Raw genomic sequence first — 17553 nt, 5'->3', positions numbered from 1 at the left:
TATTCTTACTAGACATCAGAAATCAAAACTTAAATATTTTGCTTCGGATATGTGAGTTGTGTGTAGAGTTCTCCGTAGTGTCTGCAGTTTGTTGACAATTTGATTGCAGAGCTGACATATTTGTTCTCTTGCTGAGTTGAGTTAAATATTTGTAGATTAATGTACTCTTAAGCTAAGTTACGTTATATTATTATACCAAAAGTGAATATACTCGTATGCTGACGTAGTAATATTTCTATAAGTAATAACTAAAAAAGGTTTAGATAAAAGATACGCGGAAAATTTTGCGGAAATACTTTTGCGAGTATATAAGTATATACATACATAGGCCTTTTATTTGAAAAATAAACATAGTTGCTAATCTTGAGTTATAGGAGATATATGAACATACTTTTTCGATAATTTAAAATTGTAATTTTTGTTATTGAGAGCCAGATACATATACATTCATAAAAAGAAAAGAAAAAATCATCAAAAGTGTCTGCTGCTTACTTGGGTGGCTTAAAACTAAAAACCAGTTGGAAAGAGAAGCTTTTAGTTCCAATAGTTTTCTGACGAGTGTAGCCACCTGCCCCAAATTATAATTAAAAAAAATAATAAAAAGGCTTACATTAAAAAAAATTTGAGGAATGTTGCCACTTTCTTACAAATTTAATTAAATTAAATATATAAGAAATTTGTTAAAAAATATTATATATTTTTTTTTTAGGTTGAAGTTAGAAGATTTAGAGCAAGGTTCATAAAAATAGCAGTGTTCATTTAGGAATTGGAAAAGATATTAGGTTTTCATAAACAAGTTTTAATTAAATTTGATTTCAGTTACTACGATATAGACAAATAACTGCGTTTTATATCGCTTATAGTTATTAATTAGGTTAACTGTGTGTTCATACAAATAGCAATGAAACAAAATAACTTAGAATACACTAAAGCCAAAAATCCCAGCTTATAACTCAAATAATAAAATACTAATGTTAATTCAAAAAAGCCTTGTTCTGGGTATCGGCTGTACTTCTTCTTCACCTATCACCCTGACTAATTGGTGCTCTACATTCCATAACAAGAAATTCTTTACACTCGTTCTAGTTTTGTTGACACATTCGTCTTCTTGAAAGTTCAATGTTTGGGACATTTTTTCTCTCTATAATGAAACATAAACTCTTCTATCTGTTGGCTATATTTGAAGTGTTTCATAATGGCTTAAATTATATGTAAAAGTCATGCACAATGCGCCGTTTTCGGTGATAACACTATACTTATGCATATTAGACCAATTCGACGATTAGAACATGACAACATTTCTAACAAAAAAAATTATTTTAAATTTATCCATTCATGAAATATTCCGCCATTATGACTTCTGCCACCTTTGTGATATTTCTAAACAGAATTATTTTTAGTGTCACATACTTGTAGTTAAAGAGGTATAAGTGTAGGGGTTGTTGACTTTTAAATTGGGATCTAACTGTCCAAATGTCTTCTGATTATGTCGATACTCATATTTTGATTGAAGTCGTCTGTAACCTTTTGTGAGCTAATATTTGGGTGCTTTATAAGTAACCCAATGATTTTTAAAATTGGATCAAAAACGTTGACCAACATAAAGTGTACTCCTATAAGGTATTACGCTTACTTTAAGCAAACCCAAATTAATGCTATGCCACTATGTTAAAATGAAAACACAATTTAAGTGAAGTCGTATTTAAGCATAGTCCAACTCACATATGAACATAACTGTTTGAGTTTCTAAATTTCAATAATTTAATAGCAATATAAAAACGAAAGGTAGAAAATCGGAGCACTTAAAAGGACAAAGATAATATCAGACAGAAATTTGCGTATTGAACTTCAGTTACCGAAAGCCAATCATTTGAACCATATTATATTACTTCAAATAACACATACTTTTATATATACAATTTTAATATTTTTTTGGCGCTGCTCTTTGTATTTGGACACTGCTAGTCTAATAGAGAAAACTTAACAAACTTCGAATTGAAAATCGTAGGAAATATCTGAAAAATCACAAAGATAACTTTTTGAAGTGAATACGGTTTAGTGTACAACCTAATAAGGCTTGTGCTTGTGATAATGTTCTTAATTAAAGGAACGTTCCATTTGAATCTTTAAAAATTTAATTGTAAAAAAAATATTTAAACCAAAAAGTTAATACATATTCAAGCATATTAAATGTGGCCCATTGGCGGGTATAGTGCTAATGGCCACGAATCACATAATGCCAACAACAGCAATAATAATCAACCATAATAAGAACAGTTCAATGTGACACGAAGGTAGCGCGGCAAATTGTAAGCACAAAATGTCAATCACTCGAACAAAAAAATTAAGCTTTAAAGAGCAAAAAAGCCGTGGCACTGGTGGTGGCTTTGGCCGTAAAATCTGCAACGAATGTCAATAACAGACACAACGAGTGTCAGCTCAATAGCAACAACAGCAACAATGGCAACATTTGAGCTCATCGAAATACATTAGCAAATGGAACACTGCAAATCACACACACACACACACACAATTATTGAATACTTTTGAAAAATTACGATCAACTCGAACAAAGGACGACTGAATGTCACAAAGCTGGGTTGAAGGCGAGCATTTGAGAGCACAACAAGGAGCCGCCGCGCCAATATTTAAGCACATTTGCATGTATGCATGTATGTGTGCATGTGTGCAATGATGAATATGTGGCACAATAATATGAGAATATTGACAATGACACTGACAATGGCCATCGCAAATTATTACTGAATTCAAATATACACTCATGTGTGTGTGTGTGTGTGTGTGAGTGTAGAAATGTGTTCTATATAAAGAAGACAGCAAAGCGCCAAAATGTATACTAAGATTGTGTGCTGCAGTTGCACGAATGAAGAAGAAGAATAAGCGCTGCCATTCACTCAAACTCAACTATTGTAGCTGACGTTAATGATTATATGCATACGATGCATACGGATACATATGGACGGCAACAACAACATTGCTGTGTTCATCTGCAAACAGGCGACAGTTGACGTTGCTTGTGTGCTGGCGTCTGCAGACGTTCTAGATAAATGCAATGCTGCTGCTGCTGTGGCTGTTGCTGACGCAGGGCATTCATGTTGACAGCGCAAACTGCTGCTGATGCAAAGTCACTCAGACGTGCATTTCATCATATCCACTTATAAATGTAATCAAAAGCTCACTGAGTTCACTGAATGCGCATCAAGCTATATGCATAATATCCCTTAGTGAAATACTATATAAGAAATAAAGCATTGTGTAAGTTTAAGGCGGCTTCTTGGAAGTCTCAGCTTTGCATTTTCTTTCTTTCGTCTACATGCTTTTGACTTTATATGTTGACTTGTAGCAATTGGAGTTTCATAATTTAAATGTCTTAAAAACTGAAAAAAACTTTGCTTGTTGTTTTAAGTTGAAAGGGCAAATTAAAAAACTCCAAAAGTCATCGCTCTGCAACAAAATATCTGTTAGGACTATTAAAATCGAAGGTTTATGCATGTACACATATCGTTTCTTCAATGAGTAAACCCAACATACGTCTTAACATATACAAATAATGCTTGTTTTATCTAGCAATTAGCATTCTATTGATTTTATGATAATTAAGATTTTATTGCCATCTCATACAGCTATATGAATATGTGTGGTAACCGGACACAATTTTTAATCTTTTTTTTGCGATACTAAATATTCTATGAAGTACTATTTTCAGACTAATTCACACTCATTCTACGTAATTGAAATTCTCTTGAATTTGTGAAATTCCAATAACAAGCGTTCTCCCTTTCACTGTGATAGTGCAACCCATGGCGTATACGTAACATATCACTATAAATGAGTGTGTGTGTCCATTGTCACATACATGCCAGACGCATTTCCCGTATGCTCCTTATCGAAATTGACAGATATCACACTAAAGGATATTACGAATTTCAGTGACACAGCTGTCACTTGTACTTCCCTGTAAGAGTACGGATTTATTGTACTCCCTTTTTGTTATTGACATTTGTTATGGATGCAAACAATCTGCTGCTGCTGCTGCTGTTATGTATTCCCTTCATGCATTTCTGCTACTTTGCAGCAGAATACCCCATTGTTTTCAAATTATATAATTCCACAAAATGACAGACATCATACATTCGCATTTTGTTGCGCTCCCCTTTCGGAGAAATGCGTTTGTAATGCACAAGCAAGCTGTTGCTCGCAAGGTCTGCATTTTCAAAGTAATTTTTCCAAATGTCTACTTTTTTCTTTTTAATAAAATATTCCGAATATGCAAAGTTGGAATTGGACAGACTTTTTAAATGTGTCTTACAGAGAAATAGATCTTTAAGTAATCAATATAGCATGCACAGGGTATATTAAATTTGTAATAACTAAAATATATATATTGTATAAATGATCAGTGTGACGAGTTGAGTCGACTTAGCTATGTCCGCTTGTCCATTTGTTCAGATCGGATCTTTATACATTAGTGTGGGTCAAAAACAGCGTTCAATTTCCTAAAAATCTATGGAACGAGATATTTTTTTCAGTAGTTGGTAGTAGAAAGTAGTCTATAGTTGACCACCTAGAAAACTTGTCCTTTTTGCTCTTAATTTAAGAACACAGCCAATTTTCTTCGTTAAATCATTGCTATTTTCGTTGAAATAACGCTGTAAGGTAAAACTCTTACGGATCCTACAGTATTGTAGCTTCTTTCCAAAGAAATTGTTTAGATTGGGTCACTATAGCATATAGCTGTCATACAAACTGAATAATTAAAATCAAGTTCTTGTAAGGAATCTTTTTTATTTAAGGATATTACAGTTTCGGTGAAACGGAAGTTAACTTTTTTCTTGTTTTTGTTTCAATTCAGAGAGATAATCAGAAATTCTGTTAAAAAATTTACAATTAACTTTGAATTTTGACATTTTTTAAGCTTTCTTATGTTCTATGTTCGGATATTCTTTTGCCCAGTTTTGTCAGTTGGTTTTAGTCAATAGTCAGTAGCATATCAATAACGATTATTTCATATCTACCAGTCGCCAGTTTTATCGAATTATTATTCGGTTGCCTTCCTAGTGTAGCTGAAAAATTAGTGAAATCGAAACACCACTACGCAAACATTTCATATAACGATATTCTTATCTCATTAGTTAAATTGGCTTTCTTTTACAATATACAACATAAGTATTGTAGTATAAAAAAAGTTATCGGACAGATTTTACTCTTATGTGATAACTCTTTTATTTTGTAAAAAGAGCCATATATGATTACTAGAGCACATTTGATAAATATATAGGCTTCCATAATTGATATTGTATATTCTAATAAAATCAGCTCAGATTATTTCGCTTAAGACAATATGATTGAAAGATGAAAATGGATTATATCGGATACACCTGTAGATCTCGTATGTATATCGAACTGATGATACCTAACTAATATTTACTTATATATTTTATATAGCATCCTTTTGTCAGATATTTCAATGAATTTTGGTTATGCTTCTTGGTATAATATGTACTGTCACCAAAAATAAGTTTTATTGGTTTATATATTTGCCTAGACCCCTTTAACGAATAAATTTATTTATCGATTTATCGATCTGAATGAGAAATGGTTTAGTAACTTTTTTGCGAAACAGTTTACCTTATATCGGCTAGATTCTCTACCAAAAATTGATTATTTCAGTCTCTACTTTGCCCTAGACATCTTCTAGCGAATAAATTAATTTCCCTTTCTCTTTTTGAATTATTATATTATACATCGGTCAATATTGGACAAATATTGGAGATATCTCAGTAAATTGACGAAAATGTTTTATTTTATAACTTCTCATAGACTCCGCAAGCTCAATATAATTGATTGCTGTAATAAATGAATGGTTAGTTGTAGAGGCAGAGGCAGGGCAGACTTAGATATTTTAAACTTTATATTGTATTGAAATGAACTTTTTGAAATGTGCATAATTTTTTTATTCTTCGAATATTTCGATGCTAAGACCAATAATATTCGTGGGAAATATACTCTCTATGAAAAAGTAATATTTAATTTTATATTCACCCCAAAAACAAAATGTAGTGCAGTTTGGTAGAATTTTAGATTATATATATGAAACTGATGCTACAAGTATATATTCCAATTAAAACAAATACATTTTCTTTCGTTGTTTAATAGCAAAATATAACATTTAGAAAACTAACCAAACAACTTCTGGTTCAAGAGATAAGAGTTTATCACCCTATGTTATGCCCTACAACACACTAAACACTTAGTCAAATAACCAGAGCTCCCAACTAAAGTAAGTAAGTAAGTAATATACATTTTTTTGTACAAAATATTTTTCAATTAAAAACAGACACTCGAGGCGACGAAAATGGGATTTATATGCATGAATTTACTTATTCGTGAGCATAAAAGGCGACCATCTGCACTTTTACGAACAAAGTGGGTCAAGCTGCATGAAATTAAATATGCAGAACTATTCACTTATGCACACCTGCATATAAACATACAACCGCACTTAAAAACATACATATGTACATACACACATACTTCCATACATACATAAGCCATATATATAAATATCTGTAAGGCGAATGTGTGTAACTCACCAAATTGTGCGTGTGTTAACAGCAGAGATATTTTCACTGTACGCAATTGTTGGAGCATTTGCATACTTTAAGGCGCACTACCTCAATTACTACGCCCATAATCGTTTTAAAGCACAAAATAAATTGTATTCTGGCTGATTCAATGAAAACTGACAACACGATCCGTTTGAGCGCCTGTGGTGTGTGTGTGTGTGTGTGTCTGAGTAGATACAGAACATTATAACAACAATAGTGACAATAAAAGCAACAATAGCTGAGGTATATCGAGAGTTTTTCAATACATTTGACACTTACAAGGGCGCTTCTCCTTGGCGCGACGCAGCGTATGTTCCGCTCACTTTTCGCCCTGTGGCGCTTGTCTCGAGGCGGCGGCGTATGGAAGTGGAGCACAGAAACGCACCGTAGACAGCACTTTTATGTGTTTTATTGCTCTGTTCTTTGTTGTTTTGTTGTGTCGGTTTTTTTGTCTTGTCACAGCGCTGTTGTTGTTGGTTTTTATTGTTGTCGTTTGTGTGTTGTGTTTGTTATGTTCGCCATCGGCATTTCACGTGCTTTACTTTGGACGAGTTTGCGATGGCGCGTTACAAATTACTGTGGAAAAACATTAAACTCAATTTTCAGCCGACAGTTCGGAGGGAAAACACGAAACATTGAAAGTCTTGTTTCACTGCATAATTTGGCAAATAGGTAAGTGGAAAAGTTGTGAAAGCGAAAAGTGGTGAATTGTGTGAGTAAAGTGGGGCTTTTGCTCAGCAACGGCCCTGAAAGCAAAATCCACTTTTCTCCAATGCAGTGATGAAATGCTTAAACAAATATCAAAATGGAGAAAGATTTTTCTTTAATATTTGGCTGATAGATAGTGAGCGCAGTGTGGCTTGAATAAATTGGATTGAGCATGAAATTGAACTAGATTGGAATTTTTAATCCTTTTATAACAGCTCTTTTTCAATTATTTTATTATTATTTTTTAAAAATATTTAAAAAGAAAGCCACTATCCTTACAAAGTTGGAGTTTCGGATTTCTGAACATGGAGGAATGGAAAGAAAACTATATTTGTAAGCATATGGATAACTTCTTTCACAATTTTTTGCCGATAGACAAATTCTTTTTTGCTGAAGATAAGATTGTACGGATAAACTATATAAGAATAAAACGTATCACTATGAAAATATTTGCCGAAACTTAAAGCAAAAATTCAAGCTTGAAACCGATTACAATACAATGCCAAGGGGTTCACAAATCTTTGTCGGCGATGAAATAAATAAATGTATTTTAGTTATCAACAGATTTTAACTACTATTGGGAGACGAGCTGACAGCGACAGACATAAATAATTATAGCATATCATACAACCAAAGAATGAAGAATTGACGAAATCCAATGAAAATTGACGAAAATTGCATATTTTTCATTTTTGATGCTCCCACGGTAACCACACTTTGAAAAAAAATCTCCTGCTGAAGCCAACTGTGAGCATGAAACGCGTTTACGTGAGTGACTATGGAATGTCAGACTGTTTTACACAGCTGACAAGTTTTTAACAGATTACAAAATTTTTTTAGGTAAACTTTGAAATTTTTTTAATTTCAATTATTATTATTTCTAATTCCAGTAAGACCTGTACAACATTTTTATATTTACTTATAAAAAAGTATAGAAAAAAGAGCAAGCAAAGTACTGAGTTCTGATTTCATAACTGAACATATATAATCGAATTTATTATTTATTTATTTAGAGTTTAGTATTTAGTGAACTCACATGAGACCATATGCAGTCGCAACAGAATGCGTATTTTCTATAATATATACTATAAGATATAATATATAATATAATAGTATATATTTTTTTTGAACTTATGAAAACCGGAAATCTCTTTGAAGCATAAAAACTGATGAATTAATTGACGCACCATTCAGCTGTAAATAGAAAAATGTAAACTAAGTGACAGTCAGCAAAGGGTAAGAGAAATCAGATTATTCAATAATTTTTTCGTTTTTGTATGTGAGTGTTAAAAACACTCCAATGTAAATCTCGTTTTACACTTCAAACAATTTTTCTGACAATGTTTCGAATATTGAGATACTCTCAATTGACGCTCAAGTTCAAACAGCTCATAATATATTCTTATCTGTGTGAGCCTGAATACCGTAATTACATAGTTAAGCATTAAAACTGAATTTGCAACATTAATTTAAATTAATTTTATCTGCTAACTCAACTCAAACGCAACCATACGTTTTCATGAACGGTGCAAAGGTTGTGCGGAATTGCATTTTCATACATTATATAATAATCGCATTAGTTAAAATGTAGATTTATTATTCATGAGTTTGCTTTCGTCCATTATATGATTGAATATGTAAATTGTGGTTATCCACATTAATTTAAATAAAAATATAACCAAATTAAATATGCCAACACAAAAAGATTATTGTCCATATCTATTTATGCGGGTATATATACAGACTATGCTATGTAGTTTCGTGTTTTTGTAGTACTTTTCACAAAGCATAATTCAATACTACATTATTATATATAATAATGCCTTTGTACTTATTAACATAAATACCTTTTTTTTATTCTAGCTCCTGCTAGCTGCAAACTTGACAGTTTAAGGCCATGATTCTGACATTTGAGTATTGCAAACGTTAGTTTATCACTGATAAAAGGTATTTGTTACAACCATAACCTCAAAACTTTTAATATTTTTGACAGGTACGTGACTTATTAAATAACTTGTATTTGTATGTAGTTTTTGCCATTATTAGGAAAAATTTACTAACACACGTATGCAAGTAAATATAAAGAGCTGTAATGCAATATACGACAAGCGGCAAATGAACGAAAAAAATTGGTACGATAGTTTCACTTCAATAATTTATTATTACTTCCTCTATTAGACCTCAACGCTTCCACTCTAACAGTTCGAATCAACGACTCTACAAACTAACGCACCCTTCCTGGTTTACTCACGTATTTATTATGTATTTGCCTATTATCGTGGAAGTTATCGTTGCGACCGCATTTTTATTAAAAATGCAAGAGGCCAACAATTGAAATGAAATTTATATGCGAGCTGTGTGTCATGCCTGCATATTTGAATAAAATCGATATGTCGATGTCGGCGCTCGACCCACAATGGCTTGGCGAAATAGGACAAAGCGGAGCATAAGTAAGGAAAAATATTATAAAGGATGCATGGTTACGCAAACGAATATTTATACAATACGAAAAGTATGTATGCATGTAGGTGTTGTTTTTGCTTTCATACAAACGTTCGTGGCATGAAACTTCTTTGCCACACGCACATATACCCTGCACACCAAGAGTGCCGAACACGCGTCACACAAACACATGCATTATTTTATTTCTTTATAAATGCAGGAAAAAAGGGTTTATGTGCTTTGCAGTGTTTACCAGTCTCTCTCTAGCACAGCGGGCCTTCAGCTTTTGAGGTCAATTTGCGCATATTAAAGTGCTACGCTACTGAGCACTCGCTGACACACAGAACGCTGTGGGAAGGCGCACCAACGTTGTTTCGCAACGGCACCGATGTGTGGTGTTAGAAGCAACAGGCTGTCTGTTACTCGGTAGACAAGACATTGCTAATGCGGCAAGAGCTTTGGCTTACATGGCAACCGCAGTTGATGTTGTTGTTGATTAATGTGCGAATATTTTGGGTCGCCCCTTTATATGTTGACCTACATCCACGATGCAGTTATTCGCCTCTGAACTAATTCTACTTTTGTTTCTTTTTTTCAAAGTTCGCTTTGCGATTGCATGCAAAGTGCTTTATTAAATATTCAAATGACATATTTATTCTCTAGGAAATACCTGAGGTGCAAGAAAAAATCGTATGTATTTTCGCCAAAGAGTTGTGAATAAGTTTGTAGTTCGCGTTATCGAACTCGCATTTCTTTTTGAAATTCAGAATAATTATAAGAAGTGAATTTCTTAGTTCGCGTGCCGCTAAACTTTTCTTAGAAAAATACTAATGTGGATTCAAAATTCCTATGAATCGCCAACAGTTTGTAAAGTTTTTAAATATTTTCTTTATGTAAATAGAAAATCGATTTACCAGACTAAAATTGAGTTGCGCAATATAATTCAGACACGAACGCCGCTAAAACGAAGTTTAGAATGTCTTGTATCTTGATCTCGAAAGATTCCACCAAACAATCCAAAAGTAAATAGTGTGGAACATACCTATAAATGATGTGGGAAGGTCGCCACCCGTTTGAAATTTGGAATTCAATAAAATGTATTTATTATATGTATTAACAGTATAAACTGGAGAAGTTTCACAGAGCTGAAAACTTAAAAGATGTTTTAAATAGAGTTGCCACCTATTTGAATAGTTTACCCTTAGGTTCTGCCGGTTCTTTCAAGTAGGAAATTTTGTGAAATTTTTCTCTAGAAACTTGTGTGCCTCTTAAAGCCTTTTCAACAAACCCAACAGAATATTTGCTGATATTAAATCACTTTGAGAAATAAGTTTAAGTAGTATGGAATTTTATTTTGTAATGTCAATCGGTATTAATACACATAGTGCGCATTATGATCTCTAATATTCCAGTGACGCCATAAAATATCAATATAAACTACGCAGCTCTTAATACCGTTACAAACAGAATATGTGAGATGCCACGGCGTATGAGTGATCCCATAAGCCTAAATACGCAATTTCATCAAGCGAGCAGGACTAAATGCGCACTTGAGCGCCGCAAATTGTTTGGGAATTCAGTCAATGAGATACTACACAATAAGTACGAATAATGAGAAGAAGAAAACAACAAGAGTTACTCAAGACATCGGTAGGCAGATGACATAAACAAGCTGCCTCAATTTCTGCACAAATATTATATATTACGAAACATGCATGAATTAAATGATTGACGTATAATAATCAATTACACCGGTTAAACGCTTTCGGGGATTTGTGAAGCTGACTCATATTAAATGTATGTTAATTGAATACATAAACAAAACAAAACGATTAACCTATATTTCCAATATTGATTTCTCGTCTATTGTCTCTTTAATGCAGCTTGAACTACAAAGGCAGGCAATTAATCAATTTACTGTCAACCCATTGTCCTTCACTTTATTCTGTTTGCATGTTAGAGCCTATGTGTGAGGACCAGTTTGCTCTCATCCAAAATCACAGTTCAAATGTATGTTCGAATAAACCAAAATTTGGGTTAAAAGGTTACAAAGTGCACGATGAATATGCCTTCGGATAAATATATCAAGATAATGCTCTCCTAGTAGGCAAGTAGGTCACGCATCTTTTTTTTTTTTATTACAGCAAGGATTATAAAAAGAGCACGCGAAGAATTTCAGCAGAAGCCGACATACACAAACCCACACATCGACATTTATATTCCAAAAACGCTCTGGTATTTATTGTACTAAATAAATATAAATGCCACAAATGCGGTTGCGGCTTCAAACGTGTTTGAATGTGCGTGTGTATGTGTGGGCGCATGACTGTGGGGAAGGGAGTGCAACGCGAGTACAAATAGCGTTCATAAAACACGGAAAACGTGAGTGTGTTCCGAACACATTAAAACAGCACTGACGCTTGCGGTCGGCTGCGGTGTAGAGACTTAGAAGGTGATGATATGGATTTCAATAAATTTGCGTTAACAAGGAAGTGTAACCGGAGAGTTTATAAATAGGAGAAGACGCGGCATGAATGACAGAAAGTATAAATGGATATAAAGGGATAAAGATGCTTGTATTCGTAAGAGCTACTTAAGGAGAATAATTAATCATTATAAAGTATAAAAATATAATTTAGAGAATTGTATGTGTTACTTTGTTGGTAAAGTGAGGCGAGAGAGCTTATTGTATAAAAACATAAGCACTGTGGTGTGTTATTTGGGACATTTCTTATGGCTGAAATATGATTTAGAAAAGATATCGGATCTTCTTTACTGTCAAGTGTAAGAAGACAAGAAGGTTTTTTATGAAGGGGGTTTATATGGAGGGGCCCTTGAGGTAGCAAAAAATTCTATATGAGTAAACGAAAAAAAATTTATCGCGAATCTTATTCAAACTTTATTTTATATCCAGAGATTTCTGTTCATAAGTAATCCTTTTTTTCGTTTACTCATAATTATTTATGCCTTTAAATATTTTCTCCCATATAATTTTTTACTCTATGGAGATTCTTCTAACGATGTTTGAGCTGTTCTTTTGTAGTATCAAGTTTTTCTTAGCTAGCATTTGAAGCTGCGGTTGGCCGCATAAGAGATATATACGTAATATCGGCAACTACAGTGATCGTCAAACTTTTATTTCATATACGTGGAATATATTTTTTTTAAATATATATATATAAAATGTTGCCGACATTTTGGTGAATGTTAAAACAATATAGCAAAGTCACATATCTTATAGTGCTACTATATGTATCTATATTATATGTTATATAAAATTTTAAATTGTTCTAAATATAAGAAAAATTATTATTTGATTAATGCTTAGCTTAATTTGAATTTGAATTTCGTAGAATCAAATGTTGATAAGCACTTGTTACATAAGCTTAAATCCCCTTCAAATATAATTTAGATAAGCTTTCCACAAAGTGGAGCTGAGATAAAAGAGCCCCACCTTTTTGCCCTTTGCTGCTATTAAATTGTGATTCGTATACGGAAATGAGTTATGTGGCCGCCAGTTAAGGTTATTTGCTTACTTTGTTGAGAAAATGTTACTACTTATATTAGCTGTAACACATACAGTTTAAAGTTTGGACGGTCACTGAACTTTTGGGCGCTGCCTCGTCGCTTTTCACCGCCACAACCAGTTCATAGCGTCTATTTTGTCTATCTACTATTGCTACTAAGCACACTAACTGTTTCTATTCAATTTTCACATGCAAAATAACGGAAATGTTTGGCTGCATAGTTTCGTTTGTTTACAATTCACTCATTAAGGTCGTTCGTTGACTTCGCGGCGCTGCATTCTCCACCAAATTCAACACAGCAAGCGCGAACATAATCAATTGTTATTGTATATTTACCTTTTCAATTTGATGTGCTATTACTTGTATTAATATAATTTAAATTCACTGCTCTGGTTGAAAAAAGTCTTCAATTTTACTTAACGCAGTTTTCATACAAAATTGTTTAAAGATTGCATGTCGTAAAGAGTTTTTCGTCGGTCACCTGCTGAAGTGGTTTTGTTTGCTCTCTTAATTTTATGCAAATTTTCGTTGCGGTTACGCACAATTAACACTTTTGATTACTTACTCATTTTGCCCACGTCACAGCGACTTAAATAAACATTTGAGCAGCATAGCTCACCTACCCCTTCCTGCCAATTAATTACTTTTTAATTGTTGTTTACAGTCGTAGCCAGCAGCACCGGCGTGCGTCACCCTGTAATTCTGGGTAGAGTTCACTTGAGTTGCGCAACTCAGCCGAATTGTTATTGCCGGTCAAAAGTTTGTCTAGCGAAACTTTGCCACTTCCTCTTCGGGCTTTAATTCGTTATTGTGGTAATTAGTTGTTGGTCATTATTTTCTAATTTGACTTCTTTTTAACTTTTTTCTCGTTAAAGTTTTGCAAATTTTTCATTGTTGAGCTTTAATTGAAAACCTGTGAGGTTAATTATGTAAAAAGCAAATAACGGAATTTTTCGTATCACGCAGGTGCAAATTTAAAATTAAAGTTGGATTGATAATCGAGCAAAATGGTCAACCTCATGCGAGATAATTAAGAAGTAAAGGGATAACCTGTCATTCCATAAGAAGAATAAACAAAAAACTTTGGCAACTATACTCGTAGTTGGCTTAATCGTTATTAAGAAGGGTTTGTGGAGACAAAAGAATTGTGCTTGAAATTCAAACTCGAATAACTCTAGGCACCAATTGCCACTCTAGACCTAGTAGACAACTGCGCAGTAAAATTCTTGCGGCGTATAAAACTACACTTTATAAGTTTCTAATCATGCCTTTAGGGCTTGTGATATATGGCACAGAGACTTCGACATTGACAATATCCCGTAAGTTGGCTTTGAAATGAGTATGCCACACCATGGACTTTTATGGACTTCTGCGTATTGGAAAACACAAATAACGAATAAGATGAGCTAAAGAAATAAGTTAGATAATACTGTTTTCCAATCTTCCAGTATTTTATATGATATCAATTAGTGATAACATAGGAATGTGATGATTGTAGAAAAGAAATGGAGAAATAGATATAATTCACTTTATTTGATTTTTTTTTAATTTAAATTGCTTTAAAGTGAAAAATTTAATTAAATCAGTTAAGCAAGTTTTAAGAATGAGGCACCTACACATAAGAGAAGAAGATAACAATATATGTTAAAGTAAAATAATATATAAATATTTGCTCATAACATTTTGTAAATGTAAATATTTATGTTAATGGAATAGAATATGTATGTAAGTTGTCTCCTTAGGTAAACATGAGAGGTCAAGTAGCTTACTCCTTATTTTAAATCAATAAAAAAGAATGCAGCGTGCTGGCTTCTCTAATTTATTTTTCTCCGGCAACCATTACTTTGAAAATATATGCAAATCTCCACGTTTTTTAGACAATTAATTCGCTAAACATATGGCAACACCAAAAGCAGAAAGAGTCGTTTGTACTTACATTCCATATATTTTATTAAATAACTCATATCATGTAAAGCTATTGGTATAGTCGTATAGTTGCCGGTCTATTTACCCCAGTTAGCTTCACAGGGCGTTACTTGAATAATGTGAAAAATAGGGATTGCCTAGTCAATTGCCGGTGATTGCCATATATAATTTAATTTCGGTATACGATTGCCTGAAGGCTACTATTCTGTCACTAGTATAGCGGTGCTAAGTAAGTACTATAGTTTTATTGATTTGTCATTTAAGAAAATATAAATTTTTCGAAGCTGTTGCGTTAACATTGAGAGATTGAAGTAAATGGACATAACCCTAGGCAATAAATTTAGTGTTGTATGAGATTCCTGCAAAACTTGGCACTTTTATTCAGTCTCACTGCAGCAAAAATATCAACACAAACAAGCATTCGCAGAAGAAAACAATGACATTACAAAGTTTTTTACGCCGAAGAATGAGAGACGTCTTCATAAAAGCGACGGCAGCAATAACTCTGAAGAAATTTGAGTGGTTTGCGGCGATAAGGCAGCTGTGTGTGTGCCTGTGTATGAATTAGGTATTAGTGACAAGTGAAACACTAAACTATGAAACAGACATTTGACAGTCACGGCAAGTGGCTTAGTGGCAAACCAAAAGAATCAACATTCTTATACAGAATTATGGAAGAGCAGTGAGTGAATTGAAAATTGCAAAGCACGCACCGAACGCACAGACACACCTACATAGAAGTAGAACGAATAAAGCATAAAAAAGTGAAATTATCTATTATCTACTGACTTAGCACTTACCTCAGACATTTTTCGATTCTTTCGCATCCAGCTTGTCGTATGAGGAACTCTTGTGCACGCGATTGTGTGTATGTGTGCGTGCGTGTGTGTTTTTCGTAAGTTTCTTGAAGTGGGAAAATCTCAGCACGTCACGCGTTGCCACTTCTGGTTAACGCACTTGTTCGTTATGTGCCGCAGCTGACTGTTGATTGGCGTGTGCCCCAATGGAGCACACGGCGTATGATGAATTTTATGCCCCCTCTATTCGTCGCGCATACCAATACAAATACAGAAAGAAAGTTTTAAGTTTGTGTACAAGTTTCGCAATATTTAATTAAATTTTTACACTACTTTTTAATATTTTTATATTTTCTCTTCAAAATGTGTTTTAATATTTTTTGAAAGCCATTTAAATATTTCTGCGATTTTTAATTTCTGTTTGGTTTTAGTAGCTCTTAGTTCGTTGCAGTAAAGATTTTATATTGAATATTTCACAGAATGTGGTAAACATGATTAACACTTTTCGCTTTTATGTTGATTCGATTAAGAAACCACGGCAGAAGAATTCGGCTTAATTTTCCTAAAAGATAAAAGAAAAATATTAACGATTTGAAATCAGCAGGATCTTTTGTTAAGAAAAAAAAATTTTAAATTTTGAAATGAAAATGTTCAAATTTTTTTATAATATCACTTAAGATTTAAAGATATGAGCTTCATATTATTATCTACTATCCAAAAGGAGTTCATCAAAGCTTAGTGCATTTTAATTACTGGTATGAATTAGTAGACCAAATATTTTCCGCTGACAAAAGATGGTTGAAATATTTCAACTACAAGTATACCGAAAAGTCAACATGTTAACAGTTTATCTATATTTACTTGCGAGAAAGCGACGAGCGAAGTTTATATAGGCGCAATTTATTTTATTGACAGCGTAAAGCTTCCATTCATGCAAAGTTGCAAAATCATAATATTTTTGTTTGCCATCAAATATATTATATATACGAAAATATTCCGCGACAAAACAGCAAAACAAGCAGAAGTTGACGCGCGGCAAAGAAGAAGGGAATTAATAACTTTGGCACACAGACACACATACATATATACAAACCATATGTTAAGCACAAATAAAGTCGGCAATCAGTCAAGAGACACATGTGACCCGAAAGTCACGCTTAATTAGCAGTTTGAATGTAGCAAAGCGGGAGATTCGACTGTTTATTTGCAGAAGAGGACAGAAATAAATTTTCCAAATAAAGAATTCATATGTTTACATTTTTCGTTCGATACAATAAAGTTTTTTTTAGGAAAGTTGTGCAGACGACAGTATAAATACCAGGAATAAGAAGACGAAGAGAGAATTTGCAAGCTGTTACTCTCGAAGGAAAAACTTTTCCATGATTTGCAAGGTAAATTTTTGTGTTTATTTGATATTATAATAAAGATTAATTTACAGAATATTTTATTAAAGTAAGGTGTGGCAGTTTTATGAATAAATATTATATATATAAAATTTCTGATATTTCCACACCGTTAGATATA

General features: G+C 33.2%; 1 protein-coding gene across 1 annotated transcript in view; it reads right to left on the bottom strand.

Moving 5' to 3' along the window:
* The window catches only part of Ac13E (Adenylyl cyclase 13E), a 94286-nt gene that overhangs the window by 44409 nt on the left and 32324 nt on the right, over window positions 1-17553 (bottom strand). The window contains exon 2 of the mRNA XM_014247049.3: window positions 16033-16591. Coding sequence (XP_014102524.2) covers window positions 16033-16059 — 27 coding nt within the window. The 5' untranslated portion in view covers window positions 16060-16591. The remainder of the gene's footprint in view (window positions 1-16032; window positions 16592-17553) is intronic.

This window comes from Bactrocera oleae, chromosome 5, assembly GCF_042242935.1.
Source record: "Bactrocera oleae isolate idBacOlea1 chromosome 5, idBacOlea1, whole genome shotgun sequence".
NCBI lineage: Eukaryota > Metazoa > Arthropoda > Insecta > Diptera > Tephritidae > Bactrocera > Bactrocera oleae.
This window is presented reverse-complemented; position numbering and strand designations above follow the sequence as displayed.